The sequence below is a fragment of the Eptatretus burgeri genome, chromosome 5 (assembly GCF_056783735.1).
Source record: "Eptatretus burgeri isolate ZD-2024b chromosome 5, Ebu_testis_v1, whole genome shotgun sequence".
In the NCBI taxonomy this organism is placed as follows: Eukaryota; Metazoa; Chordata; class Myxini; order Myxiniformes; family Myxinidae; genus Eptatretus; species Eptatretus burgeri.
This window is the reverse complement of record NC_140965.1, coordinates 32,487,056-32,513,189: the sequence shown is the minus strand read 5'-3', so window position 1 is coordinate 32,513,189 and position 26,134 is coordinate 32,487,056. Positions and strand designations below refer to the sequence as shown.

Genomic DNA, 26,134 nt, shown 5'->3' with positions numbered 1-26,134 from the left:
ACATAGTTCCCTCACCTAAAGTAAGAACCTTAACCTGAAAGCAATTGACTGGCTTCCCGACCGCATGGATCATTAGCTGGGTACCGCTCTTCCTCGAGGCTTCGATCTTTTCAGTCCAGAACCTCTCCAAACGGCAGATCCACAACCTCGGTCACAGATCCACATCAGCAGATCCACAACCTCAGTTGCGACGAGGCAGTCAGTCAACCCATCAATGCAACATCACTAATCAAACTACTTAGTAGATGAATTAATGTAGAATCAAATAGTTACAACCACAATCACACACTCCGTTATATATGATATGATAATACATTAAATCGTTCACATATTACCTAAAATTTAACATGTACACTCGGGTGATACAAAGTTTTGACGTTCCGATTTTTAAACATGGGACTTTCCCAAAACGTTCCATATAATGAGAAAATGGCTCAGTAAAACAAAAACAAAAAAAACAGCTCGCTCAAAGAATATTTAGAGTTCGCTACAGAGTGTTGTTTCATCCTTATACAGTATGCCAAAAATGTAGGCCCGATAATGTAGTATATACAGATGGTTCTATATATTTCAATATATATCATGTTCTCTTTCTCATCCTCAAGTTCTGATTTACTGTTGCTCCTGTTGCTGTCAATTAAGCAATAAGCATGAACCCCAGTGTTAAGGCCCAGTCACACCTTGACGTTTTAGCCAGCAATGGCAACGTATCAAAATGTATGTAAAACGCTGGCTTATGCTGAACTTTTGATGTTTTTTTTTAAAGATTCGGTCGTATTCATAACGAGTTGGTCGTATGCATAACATATTAGTAACGGACACAGAACGTTTCGTTGTCTTATACATAACTTATACCAACGAATGCTTAGCCTGTTGTTGGCGTTCACAACCTATGCCCAACGATAGTCTAACTTATGCATAGCGCGCTGCACGTATCGCCGACGATCACGTGGCGTAGCCTAATAAAGGCTGCCGCCCAATGATTCAAATCATAACCGCTGGAGAAATGGAAGTGTCAACATCGCAGTCACACCTTGGCGATCTTGCCAGCGTATGCCGACCTCTGAAAAATGCGTCTAAAACGCTGGCGCACGTCAAATACGGTATGGGTAAGTTTAGTATGCGTGAATAGAACGCTAAAGTACGCTATCATACGTCGTAGTAAGTGGAGTAAGTCTTGGAATTTTAAACGTGTTCAAAATTTTACGACATACTTTCCGTATGCCTCACACGTTCCACATGCGATGGGAATAAGTTGTACGCACGATATGCGATCGTTGACACACGTCGACAAAAGTTACTTGAAAGTTACTCATAAGTCGAAACACGTCAAGGTAATGGTTAGCATCAGTGCTTCAGACTCCCTGTTTTTTTTTTTTCTTCAGTATGACGGTGATGTTGACACTTCGATTTCTAGTGCGGTTATAATATAATATAATTAATAGGCTGCCGCTCAACGATTTAAATCATAACCACACTAGAAATCGAAGTGTCAACATCACCGTCATACCGAAGAAAAAAAAACCAAAAAAAAAAAAAAACAGGGAGTCTGGAACACTGACGCTAACCATTACCTTGACGTGTTTCGACTTATGAGTAACTTACAAGTAGCGTGTGTGGACGTGTGTCAACGATCGCATAACGTGCATACAAGACCTTACTCATAGGTTAGAAATAAGTTTCGGGTACACTAAACATTAGCTCGACGTGTTTCGACTTATGATTAACTTACAAGTAACGTGTGTCGACGTGTGTCAACGATCGCATAACGTGCCTACAACTTATGGCCAGCGTAGCGGAACTTGTGAGTCATACGCTGGCATAAGTCGTAAAATTTCAAGCACGTTAAAATTTGAGGACAATCGCAAAGTACAACGATGAAAACCAGCGTACTACGATGTATGGCAGTGTTTTTCAGCGTGCTCTCAATGTTTCCAAAACTTACCCCTAACGTATTCGACGTGTGACAGCGTTTTAGACAAATTTTTCAAACATCGGCATAAGCTGGCTAAAACATCAAGGTGTAACTGGGCCTTTAGCAATGTCTGGCTGTTCAGTCCACGGCTGGAAGAACTAAGGGGAGCGAAGCTCCCGAGTAAGACAAAGGCCATGGCCTTCTTTTTTCATAACCATTTGATGGAGAAGAGAACTGTGATGGAAAGTGCTGCACTGACTGCAGACACAGTGATGGTCTTTTGGGGGAAAGCAATGCTCCAAACTGAAGCTTCATTGAATATAAACACTACCTATAGAAATTCTACACCCCATTTCAAAATTTTCACCTTTTGTTGCCTCATAGCCTGGAATTAAATTGCATTAAATCAGACTTTTTCCACCTTCATTTACACATCATAACCCACAAATTCCAAGTGAAAAACAAATTCTACAAATTTCAGAAAATTAATGAAAAATACAAAATGAGAATATCTTGGTTGGATAAGTGTAACTTGATAACTCGAATACCGACAACGAACGGGGTTGTGGATCCACGGTTTGGAGAGATTCTGGGCTGAAAGGATCGAAACCTCGATGAAAAATGGTGCCCAGCTGATGATCCGGGCAGTTGGGAAATCAGTCAATTGGTTATAAGTTGAGGTTGTAACTTCAAATAAAATAGCTTTTGTAAGTACTTACCAGTACATAATATATCTGTGTTTGTTTGTGTGTGTGCGCGCGCGTGCACGCACGCACGCGTCTTGTTATGTCTGGCTTTCTTCTTGGGACTATGGTGCAGTAATTGGTCTTTATTTTGATTTCTTCAATCAACTGATATAAAACAGGAAGTAATGCAAATACGTTTTGCAGTTCTTAAGGTAATGGGGTCACAAACAAACTCCAAAAATGTGAATATTTAGAATTACAGAAGAAGGAAAAATTACCATGACTCCATCCTTCACCGCGACGACAACACAGGAATGCTTGGCTTCCAGGACACGATCCGTTGACTTTATAGGAGACTGAGACAACCGTCCTGTCTTAGTTCGAGAGTCACAAGCAGATGAAGACGTTTTAAAAATGGAATGATCTCGTCCTGGCGAAAGTGCTGAATTGCGACCTCCATGCTCGCGCTGTGGTGACACTGAGCCAGGTCCATCTTGCTCGGTCGATCCAGATGAAGTAGTGTCACTCTGCTGATCTGTTGTAGAAGTTGAAGGTGAAGGTGAAGGAGACCGATTGCGGCCACTACGCTGTGCAATTCCCTGTGGAGACATGGCAGACACCCGGTGAAGCATCGGAGATCGAGAACGTTGGCGGGAGGATCGTGGAGAGCTCCTTGGTGAGGGTGATGAGAAGCGCGTGGCCCTTTCTCTGGTACGTTTGCGTGGTCTTCCAGTAATTGATGATGGGGAACCCGAACATCTTCGTCTTGTATTTCGACGATTTTGCCTGCTACCGTCAGCAGAAAAACTACTTTTCATTTTCTCACGAGTTCCTGAAGGAAGATCCCAAGATCGCAATGAGCGTTGGACAGAAGAGAGTGGTCGAGACAGTGATGGAGAAAAATCTCTCCGGCCAGAATCTGGGCTTTCAGGGTGAGACCGATCTCGCTGCCTGCAACAAGCAACCAAAAATTAGATCAGCAAGTTGGAGCAAGAAAATGAACACCAATGAGTCAGTCAGCATGAAAGTTCTATACCTCTATTAAAATTTGCCACCTTGGATGAAGAAATCAACAAATGAATGAATGAATAGATTTATTAAAAAGAACGAGTCCAAGAAAGAACAAATACAAGAGGTTAAGACAAGAATGAAACATTGAGAAGCAACCATACCTTTTGTCACGTCTATCCCGCACACGACCATGCTCCACCCTACTGTGCTTCCCCCTTTCTACTCCTCTCTCCCCAGCTCTCTCTCTACTGTGCTTGCTTGAGCGGCTGCCATCATCAGCAGCACGCTCTGGAGGGCTCGGGGTTCGTGGACCTCTTCTTGAAGCAAGCTTCCCAGGTCTCCTGCACTCAAAGGAACCCAAAGAAAAATCATCAAATATACCGGTCACACAAATTGAAAAGAGGAACAACAAAGTAAACAAAATACATAAGACAACTCTACATTCTGCGTTGAAGAGTAAAATGACACAAGAACGACAAGACAAACATATTTAACCAGAATCAGAGCCACAGACAATGTGGTTATAGCATCTACTCCGAGTCTGGGAGATCAGTGGTACGATTCCGATCCTGGTCGAGTCATACCGAGGACCAAAAATGTTATGCGCTGCATTTAATGCTCAGCATTTAAAGGAGATAGAGCATGGATGAATGAAACGTACAAGTGATTTTGAAATGGCCTCTGCTCTGGTCTAGCTCTCTCTGCCTCTCAGCCCTCTGCTCTGGCCGAGCTCCCTCTGTTCTCTGAACCCTTTGACTCTCCCCAACAACTCCAGGATGCACAGGTTCTTCTAGTAATCTCTGCCTGGTTAAACTCCTGAAATGTAGGCTTACTGCACACCTCCACTCTTCTCTTACTCCTTTCTTCCTCCTGTGGAAATTGCAATCTTCATGCCAGAGATTGAAGCAGGCGGTACACCACTATATTATGTCAATCCCTCATCTTTCCAGATATTTTCAACCCCCATAAACTTACCGAACCCTGACCTCATACTTGAAGGTTACTGTGTTTCCTCTCATCCTCTCCTCTTTTCTTGTCTGTTCATTCCCTTGTTTGTTGCGTACATATGTACCACCACGACATATATACATTGGGAACATGCACCTCAGCGCATCGCTGCGTCCACTTTCTGCCGGTACTCCACGGGCCTCCATCTGGCCATCCCCCACGCAGATGCCTGGCCCATTCCCATGTCTTAGGAGTAGGACAGTCCTGGCACCCACCCGAAGGGACCGCCTCAGCTTAACTAGATGAGACCGCTGTATGGTGGACGATAACTCAGCACCACCCGCCACACATTACAGAGTGTTTTGTGAAATGAATTGTTTTGTGGTGGCTGGAATGCAAATCCTGCCACCAACCTCCTGGGGAAGGTAACCAACTGCAGGAGAATGTCCGCAGATGCAGTTGGCACCAGATATGGATGGCGTTGACTCACCAGGAGCTCCTCCGCCCTTTGGCATGTTTTTATTTTTAATCTTGTTGGGTGTCCATGTCCATACACCCTCCACACCAGAGAGGGACCTGGTGGGGGGAGCCAGTTTAGTCGCTGGCACTCGACCATGAAACAGGTTAGTACATGTTTACATGATGATGATAGCAAGTCACAGATCTGATCTGGCCTGACCTGACAATGGTACCCCCACTACCTCACAGTTATTCAATTGCCTTTTCACCCTCTGTTACCTCACTCTTCCACGAGCCGAAATCTTTCATTTAAAAACCTTCTAACATGAAAACCCAACACACTGTAATCAGAGGCACAACTGTTCCTTGTGGGGAGAGGTGCAGCCAATAATGAGCTGCGAATTCAATCAATATGTCATCATGGCTAACTAAATCAATGCAACTTGTCCTAGTACCCAGACTTGTGGGATGTTATTTTTCCTACCTTCATGCTCAGTTTTACCACTGCAGAGGGGTGTTGTCTTTTACCCTGTTCTCTTTCTCTTTTTTCCGATTGCTTTTTACGTACCGATTATTTATACACTTGCATTTTTGCATACTCATAATTTAGGCATTTGTCACAAAACCAGAAACTCATTCTCTCGAACATGGAAAGATATCCTTGGAAAGAGAACATTCATGAAGATTCCAAATTGAGAAGTAACCGGAAAACTCTCGCACATTGGTCATCTTTCTCGACGGGTTATAAACAATTTTTTTGAATCTACACCTCACTTCACAGCCAATACGTTCTGTATCAAATATTAGGCATGCGAGCATTAACCTCGCACTGTACCAATACACCGTCAAACAGACACGTCAAGGATTTGTAACCATATTTATATTGTTACGGTAGTGGGGGTAGATGGAGGAATTTCATAGTAAAGGTAGGATTGTACAGAGTAGAATGGCCGTGGACGAGCAGGAGACATCCCGATGTAATTTAAGTCGGGAAAACTGTCAGCTTAAGATTGTTATGTGTCACCACACGGGGGGCGGTGCTGTGTTAATTGGGTAAGGATTAAGGCCAATCTCTCCAGTATATGATTGCCCCTGTGACCCTTTCCTATGTTTTTGCGTTTACAAGACCGGCGATAAACAGGAATAACATCCTTAAAACAACAACCGGGCTGCACTTTCGGAGCAGGCAGAAACCACGCCTTCTCGGCTTCGTGCCAACATGCCACGCCCCGAGGCTTATGATTGGTCAGTGGACATCAGAAGGTTTGGGAGAGAAGCGAGTGAGGGGATGGCGTTTGGAAGAGAAGGGCATTACGGTTGCTTCTCGACATGGTGAAGAAGGCTGCGCGTTTCTCGTCTTCATGCTGTGTGAATTTGCCCACGTGCTGGGCAAGACGTTAGCCATTCCTATGCGGCTGAGTCACAAAGTTGTACGATTATGAGAGGGAGGAAGAGGAGTGCACCTCTCAGCAAACTCGGCGTAATCCCGTTGTGTGTTCAAGGAGGAAGGTGGGTGATCGTTGCCACCAGACCTCGTATGAGAGAGGAACATTCGGCATATTTGTTCGTGAGAAGAAGCCGCACAGTGGTTGGTGAGCACTCGTGTTGATTACCACTTCACAATTTACCTCATGTACGTGACCGCAGAGAGTGGCTTGGCATCATTTTGGGTGCGGTTTCCCGCTCAGGACGCCGCGGTTTGATCACCAAGTTCATAAAAGACCATCTCTGGACAAAGCTAAATGCCAGAATAAAGGAAGGATTGTCTTTCATTTTATTTTCCCATTGTCTGCATTTAAGTCCGTGTGTAGAGGCGCCTCGACCTTAGGCTTTAATTTATCTCACGTTTTATGATTACACTTTGAATTATTACGATTGTAAATATTTGATTTATTTTCATTAAACCCCCGTGTTTATTTTAAGTTGCTTGTGTTGTCTATTTGTTGTGGGTTCGAGTATAAACCCTTGTGCTACTGTCCTGGTGAATGCCTCTGGTACGTGCTTGGCCGCCTCCCGTCCTGCACGCGCCATAATCTCCAAGGAAATCGGCTGTTCGCCTCCAAGGGAAATCGTTTGGCTATCCGGCCAGGTTGGTGTTAACCGCCCGTCGACAACAATTGGGTCGGGGGAATTAGCTTAATTAACTTAATAACCGTGGCCGCGACAATATTTAGAGGTGGCGATGGTCCTGGAAGCAACTGTGCGTGCAACTTAATTCCACCAATACTTTTTCTTCATATGTGTGCCATACGTACGAGGTGACCTACACATTGCCATCTGTAAATGATCAGAAGGGTATTTTAAAGAAAACATGTTTATCTCGCTCAATGAAATAATCGCTGCTTCTTCTTCTTCAATGATTTTTGCCCATCAGCTCATCACCGACGATGCGGCTGAATGAAGTCTTTCCACCTATTTCTGTTTTGCGCCAGATTCATGGCTTCATTCATCCATAAACCTTTCTGTTCTGTGTCATCCTTCCCCATACCAATCCAACACATCCCTGGTTTTCCTCAATTTCTCATTCCTTGCATGAACATTGAAAAATCCCACGCATCAGGTCTCTCAAAAAAAATTACGTTGTATTACCGATCAGAGGTACTGTTCGGTGAGGGTGTGCGTGGAGTTTTTCTGTCCTTCCTGCGGGAGGCTGGAGGTGGCGAAGGGGACCTTCTCTTGGGGGATCGTCCTTTACTCTTGGGACTCGGAGAATGTTTCTCAGGGGAAACCTGAATGTGTAGGACAGCAGAAGTAAGACATCACACTCTTACACACTATAGCTTCAAATGCATATTTTAAGAAATATCTATAAAAAAAAAATGACCGTTTTTACAGCCATTTTTCCCTGCTGTGCAGGGGTTTGGCTTTTTCTTGAGGCAATGTTTTATGGCCGGATGCCCTTCCTGACGCCAACCCTGGTCGCCTCTTACGACACACATGGATATGGTACACCTATTCTAACCGGGGCATACACCGGGACCAGTACACTGGCACTCATTTCACCGACCTCGGAAGGATGACAGGCTGAGTCAACCTCCTGGTGTTAATTCAGCAGCCAACGGGGCTTGAACTCAGGACCCTGGGATCCCAAGCCGCCACCCTAAGCACTAAGCCAACACCAGGCTTCTATTTTAAGAAATATCTGCCATGTGATAATTTGTAAAGAACAAAAAAAAAAAAAAATTAAAGCAAACAATAACCAGAGAGTTGGTGTCGAAGCCACCCAATGCTCGCCTGTTTATACATTTATAGTTTTTAAAAGACTAGTCAAATAATATTTTTATAAAGCATTGCAGTGAAGTCCGATCCAAATAATTTTAAAGCAATATATGTATTTGTATATTGCAATCAGTAAACTAGTACACATACTAAATGAATGGCCAGCGTCTAGTATAAACAGGCGAGCATTGGGTGGCTTTGACACCATCTTAGGTTGAAATTTTTTATAAATTTAAAATCATTTGTGAATTTCAACTTCACTACACCAATAGTATACCCCAAAGGAACCTCCATGCCAAATATCAGCATCCTAGTACACATATTAAATGAATGGCAAGCTTCTAAATAACTTGCACCAAAAACTTTAACGTTGATGTGCTACAAAAAAGTTAAGTTCAAAACAGGTCAAAAATTTAAAACATTTGAAATTATTTTTTCATTTCAACTTCACTACATCAATAACATACCCCAAAGGAACCTCCATGCCAAATATCAGCATCTGAGTACACATATTAATGAATGGCAAGCTTCTAAATAACTTGCACCAAAAACTTTAACATTTTCACGCTCACGCTGATGCTGACGCTCACGCCGGGGGTATCGCTATAGCTCTCTGTTCTTCGAACAGGCGAGCTAAAAATACAAAAGCAATATTAACTATCAAAGTCTGCATTTCACCTCATATGCATAGCACAGGCCTGGAAATGTACTCTTCAAAATATATTGACATATTCCACCTGAACAAGACCCTTCCTTCGCAGCTAAAAATTTCCCAGCATATTAAATGGAATGGGAACTCGAACAGAGTTGGACTGTTCGAGTCCCCATCTGAACTCCTGGCTCATGATGCAGGGAACCCAGGTTCAAATCCCATACACCATGCATGTATATTTATTGTCTACCAATACATTTGTAATTCATGAAAATGTACACTGATGTCTACTCATGTATTTGTCCTGAAAGTGAATTACATGCAATTTCCTCCATGAGGCTGAGATCACTGAAAAAAAAAATTCTGCATGCAGGACGATGAACTTAGGCTCTCATTTGTGATGTAACCTTGGATGAGGTAAAAACCAAGGTGTGTGGTGTGTCGGATGTGGTGAGAACTATTAAATGTTATGGCTGTTGATGTGTAGTAAAGTTAAGGCGCGTCAAATTCTTCTTCTTTCATATGCAGTACATGGCTGTGGCTAGCATAATTTGCTGGGAGCATGGCTGTGCGACTGATGCAGTGCCCCCTGTAGGTTAGAGCAGGAATTTGAAATTGGATCATGGTGTCAATGATGGCTCACACCTATTCTTCGCGAAGGACACCATGGGATCTTTAGCATCCACCAACTAATGCTGGCAAGACGGGATTGCCCAACTTAGCGTCCGTATGAGGGACACATCGATGAATCACCCGACATGTGAAATAACAGGATGAGAGTTTATTGCTGGGTCGGGATTCAGTGCATATCTGGTAATGTGTGATAACCTTCCCACAATCAAGGCAAGTATCTGACCAAAAAGCACGGGACAGTTTACAAGTTTAATTTTACTGCCCGATTGAGTGACCTTTGGAAAACTGACCCACTGTTCAGATCAGTTCCAGGCTTAACAGGCCAAAACTCTCAGTGATGAACAGAGCCCAAATGATGATCCAAGATGGTCATTAAAATCAGGTAGTCAGTTAATTGGTTGCAATGTAATATATTTGATATAGTTACAGATGGATGCAAAGTATGTTATGAGAAAATGTTTGTTTGCATTTTTGTTTATCTCAAAGGATACCATAAGCTGAAGGAATTCTTCAAATATATTATTTTACTGTAATGGCCAAAAATATTGGCACCCTTGCACTTTTGTCAAATAATGCACCATTTCTTCCAGAAAATTGTTGAAATGAAAAAAAAAATTGGTCTCCACAAATGTATTTCTTTGGTGTGCAGAGGAACAAAACAAAAAAAGCTGAAAAAATTACTAAATCATAGCTTCTCTGCACAGAAATCCTAAAATGGCCCAGACCATATTATTGGCACCTTTTAGAATGTGTTAGAAATACTGTAATTAGATTTCAAGCAGATGATTATCCTTTACTTTGGAAATGAACTCGCCTGTGGTGAGTTGCCGGTGCCTGCAATATAAAAATCACTCATTCAACCAGTTTGAATGGAGAAAATGAGTCATTCTGCTGTTTTGTGTCACTGTGTCCCGCAATGAGCATGGGGAAAAGAAAGAAAACCAGAGAATTGTCTGAGGAGGTCAGACACAAGTATGTAGCCAATCATGGACAATCTCAAGACTACAAGTCCATCTCCAGAAACCTTGATGTTCCTGTGTCCACCATACGCAGTGTGATCAGGAAGTTTAAGGCCCATGGCACTGTAGCCAACCTCCATGGACGTGGCTGCAAGAGAAAACTTGATCGAAGGATTGTTCGAATGGTGGAGAAAGCACCTCGATGAACTGCCAGACTCAAGCTGACCTGAAGAAGACACAAGGTACGACAGTTTCAACTCGCACCATCCGTCACCAACTCAATGAAAGGGGGTTCAATGGCAGGAGACCCAGGAAAACCCCCACTGCTGAGAGAGACATAAGACAGCTCGACTGGAGTTTGCCAAAACACACCTGAACAAGCCAAAATCCTTTTAGGAGAATGTCCTGTGGACAGATGAGACCAAATTAGAGTTTTTTGGTAAAGCACTCCATCTCTGTTTACAGAAAATAAAATGAAGCCTTCAAAGAAAAGAACACCTTCCCTCGAGTCAAATATGGAGGAGGTTCAGTGATGTTTTGGGGTTGCTGTGCTGACTCTGGTACTGGGTGCCTTGAACGTGTGCATGGCATCATGAAATCAGGAGATCACCAAGGCATTGTGGAGCACAATGTTCAACCCAGTGTCAGAAAGCTGGGTCTTTGTTGAAGGTCATGGGTCTTGCAGCAGGACAATGACCCCAAACACACTTCAAAAAGCACCCAGGAATGGTTCAAGACAAAATGCTGGACTGTTCTGAAGTGGCCAGCAATGAGTCCAGATGTAAATCCCATTGACACCTGTCAGGAGATCTGAAAACAGCAGTTGGGAGAAGGCACCCTTCAAATCTGGTAGGACTGGAGCAGTTTACACAAGAAGAGTGGGTCAAACTGCCAGTGGAGAGGTGTAGGAAGCTCATTCATGGCTATAAGAAGTGCTTGACTGCAGTTATTTTGTCCAAAGGCTGGGCTACCAAATATTAAGTCTCGGATGTCAATAATTTTGTCAATACCAGAAATATATTTTTTTAAACGTACAATGTCAAGACTTGTATAAGAGCTAACACACAGAACATATAACAAGGGGAGCAGGAGACAAGAGCGATGGGAGACGGAAGCACAAAACCGGGGAATAGACACATGAGGAGATCTGTGGAAGAGAGAGGGATGGAGCGGGGTACATTGGGTAAACAAGATGTACACTACAGGGACATTCAGGAAGGAAAGCAGGTAATTTGAAGGAAGTGGGTATTGGGTGGATTAAAAGAGGTAGAAAAGATCATGGTTATGGATGGGGGAAGATAAGACATGGTCGTGAACAGCTGTTTTGAAGACCTGGAGGGAAGAGTGGGATTGAACAGTGTGTGGGAGTTTGTTCCAAAGGCAGGAAAAAGAGGAATGAAAGAATGAAGATGAGCAGTGATTCTTGATTTTGGTAGTTTAACCAGAAGAGGGTTGCTGGCGGACCTTGAGTGCCCTGCGCAAATATGGGTGGGACAGAGCACAGGCAGCAGGAGTGGGGGCAAGACCAGAGAGGAGATGGTAGAAGACAGAAAGACCACCAACCTGCCTGTGGTGAGAGAGTGAGAGACCCAAAGACTGAGTTTCATCGTGGGAGATAACAATGATCCTAAATGCCCTGGTTTCCACAGAGTGAAGCCGAGAAAGGTGAGAGGCAGGAGCACCAGCCCAGAGGAGAAAGCAGTACTCCATCAAGCTTCGGATGAAAGCTTTGTATGTGGTCAGGAGCTCAGGTGTGACAAGGAAGGACTTTGCATGATGAAGGATGCCCAATTGGCGACTGGCTTTGGAGGGTCTTTTTACTTTCTGATTTAAAAGGGGTGTATTAAGTTCTGAATTAAAAACAAAGGTTCTGTAATATTAACAGTGGAATAAAGAATTGTGGAGACCAAATACTTTCATCAATTTCAACTTACTTTTCGAGAAAATTGTGAGTTATTTGAAAAAAGAGTAAGGGTGCCAATATTTTTGGCCACGACAATACCCTTTGAGATGGTCGTGAAATTGTGTCAACCGTTGTGCCCGCTCCCATTTTATATGTTTACACTAATCTTCCTTCTTTATCTACCTGTCATCTGCCTGCTTACTCCCTGCCACTTCAGTATCAATATATTAAGCTTCTACTCTTTATTGATCAGTTCCTGCACTTCCTTCAACATCTGAATCAGCAAACAAACAAACAGTCACAGATTGGTACTTGCAAAATCAGTCACTGCCACTTTGCCCTTTGGACTTCAAAGAAATAGGTTACACATTTTTGATCGGTGAACCAATTCAGTGACCGATTATGAAAATTATGTTAAAATGTGGTCAATCGGATTCAAATCATGTTGAAATGTGAAGTCAATCGGATTCAAATTGACGATTTTGTGATTTTTCCCTTTGACCTTCCAACCTGAAAAAAATTAAAACAACAATAGGCGTCAGTGACGCAATATGCGAACCCTGTTTAAATTTCAAATCAATTGGAATAAATTGATGATTTTATGCGACCTTGACCTTTTTGACCTCAAAAACAATGGGCTTCTAGATTTTGATTGTGAACCAATTCAGTGACCCCATATGCAAATTATGTTCAAATTACAAGTCAATCGGACGAAAATTGACAATTTTATGCGACCTTGACCTTTGGACCTCAAAAACAATAGGCTTTTAGCTTCTGATTGTGAACCAATCCAGTGACCCAATATGCAAATTTTGTTCAAATTTCAAGTCATTCGGATTACAATTAACGATTCTGTGACCTTGACCTTTTAACCTCAAAAACAATAGATTTCTATCAATTGACTAGCCCTCCCAGGTGGTTGTTTCATGAAGTCCGGAGTAAAAATGCGACCTGAAGGCGAGTGACACAGACAGACAGACAGACAGACAGAATAACAGACCAAACCAACCAATACATGTGCAAATCTTCGATTTTGTAAGCAATAAACAGACAAACAAACAAAGCATGAGAATTCCTTCCTGTGAATAAAAATGTCAAATGATTACTTGGTTGCAAAACCTTATTCAAAATTCAAAGCCAAAGTTGAATATGGAGACGTTTTGCCCCATTGTGAAGTTCATACATCCACATTGTAGGAACTGTCATATCGTTAGATGAACCCTCACACAGCAAAACACCATTTCTTTTCACTCTTTGGAGTTTAACTTGGAAGTGGATACTGTACTCATACAATATATCCTTTACAATGTGACAGCCACCGCCTGATATCGAACAAAATCTTTACCCGGTTTGCTTTTTTTAAATCAACTTCATCTAATGGGAAGTGGGAGCCACAGACATTCTTGAGTCGTTCTCTCTCGTTCTCTCTCGTTCTCTCTCGTTCTCTCTCGTTCTCTCTCGTTCTCTCTCGTTCTCTCTCGTTCTCTCTCGTTCTCTCTCGTTCTCTCTCGTTCTCTCTCGTTCTCTCTCGTTCTCTCTCTCTCTCTCTCTCTCTCTCTCTCTCTCTCTCTCTCTCTCTCTCTCTCTCTCTCTCTCTCTCTCTCTCTCTCTCTCTCTCTCTCTCTCTCTCTCTCTCTCTCTCTCTCTCTCTCTCTCTCTCTCTCTCTCTCTCTCTCTCTCTCTCTCTCTCTCTCTCTCTCTCTCTCTCTCACACACATGATGCAGACCTGCTTTTGAATGACGAGTTCTTCTCTCTCCTCATTTTCACGTTCCTGTTCCAGGCGCAACAGTTCTCGCTGAAGTTTCTGGCGCTGCAACTCAAGTGAGATCTCATGATCATAATCAAAGGCACCCCCTTCACCATCAGAATCTGGCTCAAATGGAATGCACCAACACACGCATGCACTCGTGCAAATAAAATAACATAATAAATTAAATTAACATTATGTTAAGCTTCAGGAAAAACAAAATGACAAAAATGAAAGGACATAAATTAAATAAAGCTTTTTATGATTTTAAAATTGTCAATTCACATGAAACCACCACTAAAACAGCGAGGAGTCGATAGCGACTCGAAGAATAAGTTTTCATTTGCCAGGAGAGTCTGTTTGACTTTGTTGATTCAGAGCACACAGGCAAAGCATTATACAGAGGGTTATTGGCTAAGATTTCAACAGACACCATGCAAAAAAACCTGTCAATGCATTCACTGTTTATTGATCTTAATGCTGCGTTCAAACGTTACTATTTTTTTAATCATTCATCCAATCAGTACGTGTTGTTTCATCCAGAGAATGCTGCTCAACTAAGAGTTTGTTGTTTCACTATAAAAAAGAAAACATTTTTGCTTCTGCCATTGTCGTTAAACTATTCAAACAAATTATTATTAAATGCATTGTCCAGAAACTTGCTCAACTCTTGTAATATACAGCAAAGAATATACAACTTCACAAACAAGGATGTGCACTCTTTAAAGCCTGCGCACCATCTCTAGTGTCTGCCCAAGCACGACCTCCTCCTTCTTCATCCTCCTCACTGTCTGGTGTCCGTGCTTTCACAATTTTGATGCTCGCTTCATCTTTGTCTCGCTGTCTGTTGCCGAGAGACGCACGCTGCAAAGGAAAGCACATTAATGTCGTCATATGCATCCATCCCACATAATGCAAATGTCACATGCTTTTTTTTTCCATGGCCTTTTTTTTTTCCATGGCCAAAACTATTTTTGCTCATTTAACCCTGCCCCATATACATAACATGAGGACGACCCCTAAAGGTCACACAAGCACGAACATGAAGAAAGACAGGCCATTTAGTAGCACTTGGGATTTTTACCCCAAGTGTGCAGCAGAAAGTGGGGTTAAGCAATAGGTCCACTCTGTCTGTCTACAAACTTCAGTCTTTGATTGAGGATTAAGTTAATCTCAATTGAATGTTGTAATTTGAACACGAATTGGAACATGAAGCTGCCCACAGTTAAGCAGTACTTTGGCAAATTGTACAGAATCTTGTCCCGAGCACAATTGAGAACAGAAGAGTAAGGTAATTGTTTGACTCTGTCTGTCTGCCTGTCTGACAGTCAAACAAAATTGAACATCAGTCCAAATACAAAACTTACTGTTTTTAGGGACATCACAAAGGACACAAACAACAGGTATGAAGAACTAATTAAATGTGTTAAATAAGGTGGTGTAAAAGATGGTGCATCAACGGCAGTAAACTTTGGGAAAATGCTTTGTTTGTGCTATTTTCTACAGCTTTTAAAACTTTTATTTTACTTCGATTGAATTATATTGTTACGGATTCGCGCCCGCCGGCGTGCTGACGGCCACGTAACTCGAATCGCGGCACGTCGCCCACCGGACGGACAATCCAGTCGTGACCCTCTCGGACTAACGCCGGGAACCAGTCACGGGTGGACCTTTCGGTCTCACCGCGATCGGGCCAATCAGCCCCCGCGTGGGATAGGGTTGCTCGCCAAATTCGACCTACCTAAGTACCCACGCGGAGGGTAGACCGGGCGATCGCACTTCGCCGCAGGTCGACTTCGGACACGGGCCACTTAAGCGACCCGTTCCGTACTATCGGGATAACCGAGCGGTGTTATTCGTCGACCTCGACGGTTCGATTAATTATCGGGCGTATTCAGCCCACTACCAACCCTTTACGTGAAGCAAGATGAGGATTCAATGAAAGAAATGACGAAGCGAAGCGGGAAACAGTTCAACACAAAGCACATTTATTCGCGATGAACGGAAAGCGCACATATACAATTCCACCATAAGCACACAGAAAAGAAAAACACAATGCAATTTACACAAAAAGCAAATGCGACAATGCAGATCTAATACCGATTACGCGAGCACACGGCAACACTTATACAATTTTACTTCACAGACTGCGCCGACAACACATACCCAAAACCAAGGAAAAGAACACCCTCAAAGATGAGGCGGGCCTGAGGCCGAGACCGGGTCGGGCCTACCCGTCTGGTGATGAGACGCGGAGCGGCGATGGTGCCTCAACTCCGCGGGCCTCGCGGGCAGTGTCTGGTAGGGGGTGGGAAAGGGGCCCCCTTGGTCGCACTATCTCAGCGCGGGGGGAAACAGGAGGGGGTTGCTGATGCTCGGGGTATAGAGGATTTTTATTGTCCCGCGACGAGCGTCTCCACCTCGGCCAGGTCGCGCTGTCGGCCTCCCTGGGGTGCAGCTCCCTGCACGACGCGAGCACCCCCTCGTCTGCCCTCGCCGCCTCTCCACAGCTCCGTCCCCTCCGCTCCGACTCCAACGCACATGACGACCAGCTCCTTCTTGCCAACTCCACCGCCCGCGAAGTCTTAACTCTCTGTTCTCTCTCGACTCTACTACTCCCTGGACTGACGAACACGGTCGCTTATATCAGCCCCGTGGCTTCGCCCTCTCATCTTTGACCCCCTCCCTTCGACCTTTCACCTCGCTCCCCATTGGCCCGAGAAAAAGTGGGCGTGAATGCTTTTTGATCCATAAATTTGCATATATCGATCGCCCTCCAACGCCCTGGAGGCGGGGCCAAATCGCCCCTCGCTCACCGATTGGACGGCAAAAAGTGGGCGTGTGTCGTTTTTGAAGCACAAAATCCGTGATTTTGTACACGCTGTTCGGCGCGCGCCCTGGTCCAACACCGGTACCCACAAGCGGCGCAAGAACGGTGGCGATGCGACGGTTGCGAGGTGTGACGTGAAGGTCGTGGCGGTTGTGGTGAAGCGGCGTTGTGGTTGGTGGTTGATGTTGTGACTGGTGGTGGTAACAATGGCGGTTGGTCCAAATTAAAGATAGTAAAAGAAAAACGGCTATCCTGAAGAGTCGCAGCACGCATAAATGACATGTATTCCCACTAGACAACGGGTTTGGGCCTAACTACACATGTACTTACCGAGATACCTCACCTAAGGGACCTGAATGGTGGTTTGCGAATTTGGTAACCACAGCACTATCCTGTCAGACCCTGACATTCGCGGTCTCACTATTCACGGACCCTGCGTATTAACAGGTCATAAAGTCTGGCCTGCTTCGACATTCACACAACGTGTATTCGCAGGCTCTCTTTTTTATTATTGTATTTTTTATACACTTCAGGACTGGTCTCATATATCCACCACCACTGATAATTAATTCAGCCTGGGAATTCTTCCACAGAAAAATGCTCTCTCTTATACACATTAATCCCATTTCGTCTTCAATTATGTTGCCCATCCTCACACCTATGGTACTGTGGTGAGGCTGCTGCTTTAAAACAACTTGCATTCTGCTCCTGGAAGGCAAATCCAACCGAAGGCAACTTCAGATCATGCCACAAAGCTCGCAACAAGTGTGTGTCTACTCTCAGGAGAGCCAGAAAACAATATCTGTCCAATCTCAACAATGACCTTTCAAACCTGGCTCCATCCTCCAAAACCTGGTGGCGCCTTGTCAAGTTGGTCTCTGGTGTATGCTCCCCTTCCATCCCTTTCCTCACTTCAAATGGCACCATAGCCGGCTCCGCTCATGAGAAGGCCGAATGCCTCAAATCCGTTTGCTTAATAAAGACCTGTCCATATCATTGCTGCCTCTTTCTGTCAATTATGAAGAATCAAATGAAAAAATTTTCGTATCCGGATCCAGATTTTCAACAATATCTGATGAATTTGTCCTTGTTTGGCACCCGAGCTGTCCACCAAGTTAATCCTGAATCCGTCCATAACATTTTGAAATATCCTGCTTGCAAACAGACAGACAAACAAACAAGCACACAAACTGGGGTGAAAATTTAACCTCCGTCTAACTTTGGTGGCGGAGGCAATAACGTAACAGACAGTGAAACTAAACTTATCCCACCTAGGATGCCACACAGACAAAAACAATTCAAAATCCAGGAGTGTTTTCCATTAGCACGCAGCTTGCTATCGCTTGTCAAACCAGCCGTTTCATATCAACCGCTTGGCAAGCTGAGCAAAGGATCAAGGGCTCGGGAGTGTTCCGTTGGCAAGTGGCTTGCTGACGCTTTCCAAACCAGTCGTTCCATATCAACCGCTTTGCTAGTCGCTCGCCTTGCCGCTCGGTAAACAGAGCAAGTAATTGAGAGGCGTTTCATTACGTTAGCAAAAATGGCCGCCATACTCGGATTCAAAACAATACCACAACCAAAAAATGTTCACAGGCATACTCCTGTTATGTATACTCATAATCTACAGTCTACACTATAAAAAGCCATTCATGTCTGTCTGTCTGTCTGTGGAAGAAGTTACACTCCGTACTTATGTCTCTTTATTATGTCACGGTTGAATGTCAGCTGCACCGTGACTACGTCGATTAACTACATACCATTGGAACGTCCTTTTTAAACCTTTAGATCACTTTGGATTGTTTCGACCTCTTTAGACACCTTAGATCTTTGAAGACCTAATAGAGTAAAGACTTTTTAAACCCTTTAGATGACCTGAAACACTTTAGACCACTTACACCCCATAGACCCTGACACCCCTTTGACCCTTTAGAATCCTTAGAACCTATCTAATACATTGGAACATACCCTGTAGACTTTTAGAACCCTTATAAAGCCCTATAAATCCTTTGTACCCTGAGGACACTTTTAACCTCTTAGACCCATAAGACCTTTACACTCTTTAGACACCTTTAAACACACAACATACAAACATCAAAAGAGTCGTCTTGTAACATACAGACTGCACTTTTTTCAGCCACTAATGTGCAAACTCTACTTACCTGGAGAGTGGGTACTCTGCTAGTATTATTGAAACATGCATTTCATACTTTTATTGTTACTTTTCATCCGAATTCTTCAAGATATACAAACATGCAAAACCACTCCCCAAAATGCACTCTGGTAGGGTCCATAGATAAGCCTGGCAGAGGACTCCTGCTTCCGACTCCCCATTTATTTATCTATATTTCCCTCTTCCTCACGTAGCTACTGCGAACACAATAAATTCATTTGGGGAATTTGTCATAAGACGATCGAGTAAAACTGAAAATGACGGTCCGGACATCATTTGCTCAACTACCATGATAGTATTGTTTGCATGGAGACCACCATGTTGTTCAGTGGTCTCGAGCACTCTGTTCTGTGCTTGCTGAGTGTTTTGAATCAAGCAAGCTGCTTGGCAAGTGGGAAGCAAGCCGCTTGCTAACGAAACACACCCCAAGTGAGAGAGAGATCACAGACAGGTAAAGTTCCAGGTAGACGGCAGCGACAGCAGCTCGTCAGGGCGGGACTGGCCGCCAGCAGACGAAGACCCAGACTAATAAAGGTGAAGACTCAACAGTGAACGAGGAGGACACCTCTATAGATTACACCCCCTCTCCCCTTATTGTTGCGTCCATGTAATCGCTTCTCTGGCCGCCAACCAACCACATGCCACATGACACATAGCGAGAGTGTAATGGCCCAATCACAAAGCACCAGAACTTTATTAATCAGCAACATGGCTGCCAAGCATTGCGGTGTAATGGCGCATCATTTAACTTCCTCTTCCCCAGGAAGTAAAACGATTTCTCACCATTGCCGTTTCTCACTCACCTGGTTCCAGTGCAGTTCAACAAGGGACGCACGTGTCAGGAAACTTTACCCTTTCTGGTAACTAATGATTACAAAACTGTGACGCACAAAAAAAAAAAGTCACAACTTATCCCTATCAACCTGTTCTTAATACAAAGAAGCAAGTCCTCTAATCTAGAAGCAAACACAAACGAGGATCGAAACGTTAACTGTAATAACTGAGCCCCTCCCCCCCCCAACCCCACAAACGTAACAATAGCAAATCTGGCATGCTTAACACTCACACATCCAAGACCCCCAACCACATTAACACACAAATAAGCTACGATGTCGTATCCTCTTTGAGATTCTCACCCGTCCTGCAGAAGGCGAATGGTTGACTTGTCGAGACTTTCCTTCGTCCATATCCTGGCGCCTGTTCCACATGCGCTCCCGCAGATCTGTGGTCATCCGCTCTGGAGATCTGAAGGCAAAGCAATGTGTTAGCATTATTATACAAATGTATAACCATAAAATGGGAGTGGGGGAAGGGAGGGAGTTAACTCCCCCCAACCAGCTTTTCCCCAGTAATAGTTTGCTAACCAAATACTAGCATCATACCACATGCCATTATAACCTTTTCCGGTACTGTCAGGCAATGCCTTCTTCCCCAAACATGGCATAGTGGGGACATCCATTTATTAAACATGCATTGGAAGGGGTGGAATCAGTTAGTCCGATTCGTACTTTGTGCACACAACGAATAAGGAATGGGGGAGAGAGAGTTCGGTGAAAAGCTTCAAAACAAATTAGAATCACATGTACGCTTTTTTTGTAGACTTTGTTGAGGCTCGAATGAGAGCCAACAAACAGAACATAGAGATTTCACAAAAATTTGACAAAGGTGGCTCAAGAGTTTAGCACAGCAAACGAAAATCACAGAAACTAATGTAAACACTTTGTATTATTGGGACTGGTCTAATCAAGGATATACAGGGTGTTTCAAAAAGAGTGATGCAACTTTAAATGTTTATTTACAAAGAAACAGAAACCTCAGGAACGTGAACCAAACATTTCTTGAAAGCTTGTGACATGGTATTTTCCATCACTGGTTGCTATTGCAGCAAGTCACTGCTAGAGTTCGTGAGAGCCCAAGTTCTGAAATTGGCATTTACGCAAAATCCTTGTAATTGATGTTCCTGATGTGTGGCCCTCTGCGGTTTAGACAGGCATTAATCCTGACTCCAAAGTTCTGTCAAACTTTCCTGGAGGTCTCATGTGGCACTATGCCTGGCGTTCGCTTAATGGTAAGGGTGGCAGCCTTTGGATCCAAGGGTCCTGAGTTCAAATCCCGCTCAGCTGTTGAATTAATACAAGGTGGGGTTAACTCGGCCTGTCATCCTTCTGACGTTGGCAAAATGAGTGCCAGCTTGCTGGTATCCTGTGTTGGAGTGGCGACCCGTCCAGGATTGTGCCCAATATCCAAGGAGACTGCTTAAGCAGCACCAACGCTCTGCACAAAGTATGGTCCCAATCTTCTCCTTCTTCTCCTTCTCCTCCTCCTCCTCCTCCTCCTCCTCCTCATGTGGCACTGCCTGGAGGTAGTCTGACACCTCCAGCTTCAGATCATCCAGTGTTGCAGGGCAGTTGATATCCATCCTGTCACTGAGCAATTGCACATATCAAGTCTCCTTCTCATGTCATCTTGACTCAGATTATGCCTAATAGAGATGATGTATAGGAAAAGCTTCAGTTCCTTCGTGAGGATATGCCAGACTGATGTTGGTTTGATGCCTAGCTCCTGGGAGCGCTGGTGGTGGGACTTCTCGGGACTGTCCACTGCAGAATACCGCACAGCGTCGATGTTGGCTTGGCTCTTGGTTGCTGGTGCTGGCCTGCCACTGCTGCCCTTGCTCTGGTTGTACACTGTACCCTTGTGCTCAAAATGTTTCACAATACGTTGAACGGCACAATTTTTGGGTCCATCACTCGTTCTGAGGTTGCATTCCCAGCAGAACCTTTGGCGGGTGTCTACATATGATTAGTCTCATACCACAGAGCCACCACCTTCTGCTTCACCGTCAATGGCATAGTTGAGCTATGGAACTAGAAATCCCAGGAAACAAATCAAGAAATGGCAGGAAGTCAAAGTTGTATCAATCTTTTTGAAACACCCTGTATATGTGCTCAGAGCAATTTAAGGAGAGGGTTCATTATGAAAACAGGACAAATACTGTATGCTGGTGCTACAGTATGGCAGAGCTGGATTGTCAGTGAACAGATTAATCTGAGCCAGAGTCAATATCAAACTCCCCGTTTAAGGAAACAGACAGCAAGAAAAAAAATTAGCGTTTTAATTGTTGAGCATATATGGGAAGTTGCATTATTGCAATATGCTCGTTGATTTAATCCCCAAAAATGTATGTTCAATGTTACTGTTTTTAAGTTGTTTTCAGGTCAATTCTTAATTATGTCTTCAACCTTGCACGTCTGGCCCATCCAAATAGCCACAGTCTTATCTGCAATGCAAGAGCATTAATGCTTGGAGCGGGGACCCAACCACAGTTGTCACCAACAGTGTGATCAGCTGCTTACTGTTATTACTGAAACCCACTGAAGGTGGACTGAGGTTGTGTCTTCACCCTGAGGTTATGTCTGTTATGACAAAAATTGAAAATTTTCATCAGATTTTGGTCTGTCTCGTTTATCGGCTCGGCTTGGCTCGGCCGGGCTTGAGATTTTCGCCGTCAGTGCGATAACTCGAACACTTTCAGCCATCTTCATCAAACTTTACCAGAGGATTTCGAAGGACAAAAGTGAGACTGTTCATGATTTTTGACTATATATATATATATATATATATATATATATATATATATATATATATATATATATATATATATATATATATACATATATGTCAAAGGTCAAGGTGACAGTGACGTCATTTGCATGATTTTCGTCATACCTGTTAGGTGACCTGACGCCTTCTTGTTTGTTTGTTTGTTACTTGCAAAATCGAAGATTTTCAAATATATTGGTTGGTCGACTTTGTTATTCTGTTTGTCTGTCAGTCTGTCAACCGTCTACAGGTCACAATTTAAAACTGATCTTCGCAAAACTTCATCAAGTTGCAGAGGTAGTTACAACTGACAAGCCGATTGATTTTGAGGTCAAAGGTCATCTTGAGGTCAGATTTATAAAATTGACATTTTCCATCCAAATGACTTGAAAACTTAACAGTAATTGCATAATGACTCACTGAATTGGGAAATAAACTGATTTTGAGGTCCAAAGGTCAAAGATCAATTCAAGGTTAAACTTCTAAAATCATGAAATTTCTTTTGAAAAATCATCAATTTTCATCTGATTAACCTGAGGATTGAAGAACAATTGCATAGTGCATCACTGAGTTGGGAAACCAACTATTTTTGAGGTCAAAAGGTCAACTCAAGGTCAAACTTCTAAAATAATCAAATTTCATCTGAAAAATAAACAATTTTCATCCGATTGACCTGAACTTTGATTAAGATCGTCAATTTTAATCTTAATGAAATGGACAATTTGATGTATCCCTGACAACTTTCTTTGGGGGGGGGAGGGCGTAGGGGTGGATTTCGCAAGTATCGTGCTAAGCATGACGTGCGTCTTGTTTGTTCGTTTGTGTGCAGGATCGCTCAAAAGGTTGTGCATGGGTTCGGATGAAATTTGGTGGGCAGTTTGGGTGTGTGACAAAGACTAATTGATTAGATTTTGGTGAAGATCCAGATACGGAACTGGATACGAGAATATTTTAAGTGATTCTTCACCATTGGGAGATGGGGCCAAAAACGATGTATAGCACGATATCTCAAAAAGTTGCGGACTGATTCGGACGAATCTTGGTGAGCAGGTTGGGTGTGTGATGACGATGAATCGATTCAACTTTGGTGAAGAGCTGAATTTGGATCCGAGAATTTTTTGAGCGATTCCTCACCATTGAGTGATAGGGCTAAAACAGATTTATAGAACGATATCTCAAAAGTTATGGACCTATTCAGACAAAATTTGGAGGACGAGTTGGTTAGGTGACAAGAACGAGCCGATTAGATTTTCATTTAGGTCCGAATCCAGATCCGGCCTATCAGTGGGATACAAATCATAAGCTGTTCAGCCTGGTGGAGGGAGGTATGCGCTCCACTGATTGCAGTTCTAGTTGTTCATGCATGCTTATATTCCAAAATAAGCAGCTGTTAGAGAGGTTCAACCAGATGCATAAAATATCGACATTATCTAAATTATAATCAGGGAGTACACCTCAGGAACACCCATGTCCCCCTTCCCGGCCTGGGTATTCTGGATGCCCTCGAGTCACAGCAAAACAAAACATCTTCCTACGCCCATAATAAACGATAAACACAACAAACAAAGCTGTTGTTTTTTTTTTCAACAACACAACATACAATAGCAATGTACAGAAAGGATGCAGAGATAGGAACTCCAACAAAAATTGCTCATTCATTTATCCATTGCAATTTAATAAAACCTAGTCCAATGCGTACACACAATAAATAAATAACACACACCTGCGACTGCCACTGCGATACCCTTTGCCTCGCTGGGTCTGCATCACATGACTATACTTACACTTACTGCCATGGTTACAGCAGCCCTTCAACCAGTTGCGGCACACCTAACATGACCAGAGAACACACAACAATCAGACCGATTAATTGTACATCTTCACACTGCAACACACAGCCCAAATCTTCACATCACCCGTCACACAAAGCAACTCAAGATGTTTCCAAAGTGTTCACCAAGAAAGGCATGCTGTAATGGCTGTATGTGTGCCAGCCCAAAAGTCCTCATACCATGTTTGTACCTTTTAAAGTAACAGGTCTAAGTGGTCCCGAAACTACGTGTGTATACAGTCTTAGTATTTATTGATAAACTAGTAATAGGCATCCACAACCATCCTCCACCATGTTGTAGAACATTGACTGAGGCCCTCACTTATTTTATTTTCCTTCCACCCTCAATTTTTCACATTGATGAAGTTTTAAATTTGTTTTCTCCGCAACCGCTTAAGCGATTGACACGAAACTTTGAACATACGAGTGCCTACCCGTGGAGAATTGTTAAATAAAGTTACATGATGATTGGATGGAAAACGTGGCCGGCATTCCATAAAGTGTGTTTTCTGTAGGCATGTGTTGCAGCGAGTGTTTTACGTATAAGGAATAATCAGCCTCGATCTCGCTTCGCTCGGCCTCGGCCGAATAAATGGAACTTCTATACGGGACCGCCGTAGATGGATCCATCCATCCATCCATCCATCCATCCATCGGGACCATACTCTGTGCAGAGCGTTGGTGCTGCCTAAGCAGTCTCCTTGGCTATTGGGCACAATCATGGACAGGTCGCCACTCCGACACAGTATACCAGCAAGCTGGCACTCATTTTTGCTGACCACGGAAGGATGACAGGCAGAGTCAACCCCACCTGGTATTAATTCAACAGCCGAGCGGGATTTGAACTCAGGATCCTCGGATCCCAAGCCCACCACCCGAACCATTAAGCCAACACCAGGCATATAGACCGATCAAGCATGCACAATGGTTGCCAACCTGTGGTTGTTCGTCTTGCTGTTGCCTTTTACATGCTGAGTGTCAAGAAAGAAAACAGCACGTACCATTTTAAAAGTTTTTGGTAACACTCGGCCAGGGTTTGAACCACCGACCTCCCAGTCTCAGAGCTGACACTCTAACCATTACAACACCGAGTCTGGTCAGAATTTAAAATAATGGCACTTAGTAATAACAATGTGGACTTGGCAGAAAGCTTCCGTAAAGAAGACATTACGTCTTGTTCAATTCAAGGTGACAAAGAAGAAAGATGCACTTGCATTCCATCCACGAAGGACATTTAAAAAAGAGAGAAAGAAAAATCCAACAAGTTGAGTATATGATGTCATGCATCCACTGAAGCGGTTTTCAGGACACTTCAGAAAGAAGGCTTCTAACCTGAGATCAATATTTGGTAATAAATAAATAAACATGAATTATATTCCAAGGAATTTCAATGCAGGTGGAGATCATAAGGCCCATCAAAGCCTGCACCATTATTGCCAACCTCCGGTTGCTTGCCCGTGCCCTGTCCTTTTTAAACGCTGATTGTCAAACAAGGAAGCAGCCATGTACCATTTTTAAAGACCGATACGATTCGGCCAGGGTTCGAACCACCGACCACCGAGTCATG

The 26,134-nt window shown here is 43.5% G+C and overlaps 1 protein-coding gene across 3 annotated transcripts in view; it reads right to left on the bottom strand.

Annotated features, from left to right (window-relative positions):
• Positions 1-26,134, bottom strand: part of LOC147026183 (uncharacterized) — a 112,720-nt gene that overhangs the window by 83,735 nt on the left and 2,851 nt on the right. For all 3 annotated transcript variants that reach the window (XM_085881310.1, XM_085881311.1, XM_085881312.1), the window contains exons 3-9: positions 24,460-24,566; positions 20,270-20,378; positions 14,871-14,997; positions 14,113-14,255; positions 7,609-7,748; positions 3,774-3,953; positions 2,880-3,552 (exon numbers count right to left, since the gene is read on the bottom strand). In XM_085881310.1, the coding sequence (XP_085737436.1) occupies positions 2,880-3,552; positions 3,774-3,953; positions 7,609-7,748; positions 14,113-14,255; positions 14,871-14,997; positions 20,270-20,378; positions 24,460-24,566 (1,479 nt within the window). The remainder of the gene's footprint in view (positions 1-2,879; positions 3,553-3,773; positions 3,954-7,608; positions 7,749-14,112; positions 14,256-14,870; positions 14,998-20,269; positions 20,379-24,459; positions 24,567-26,134) is intronic.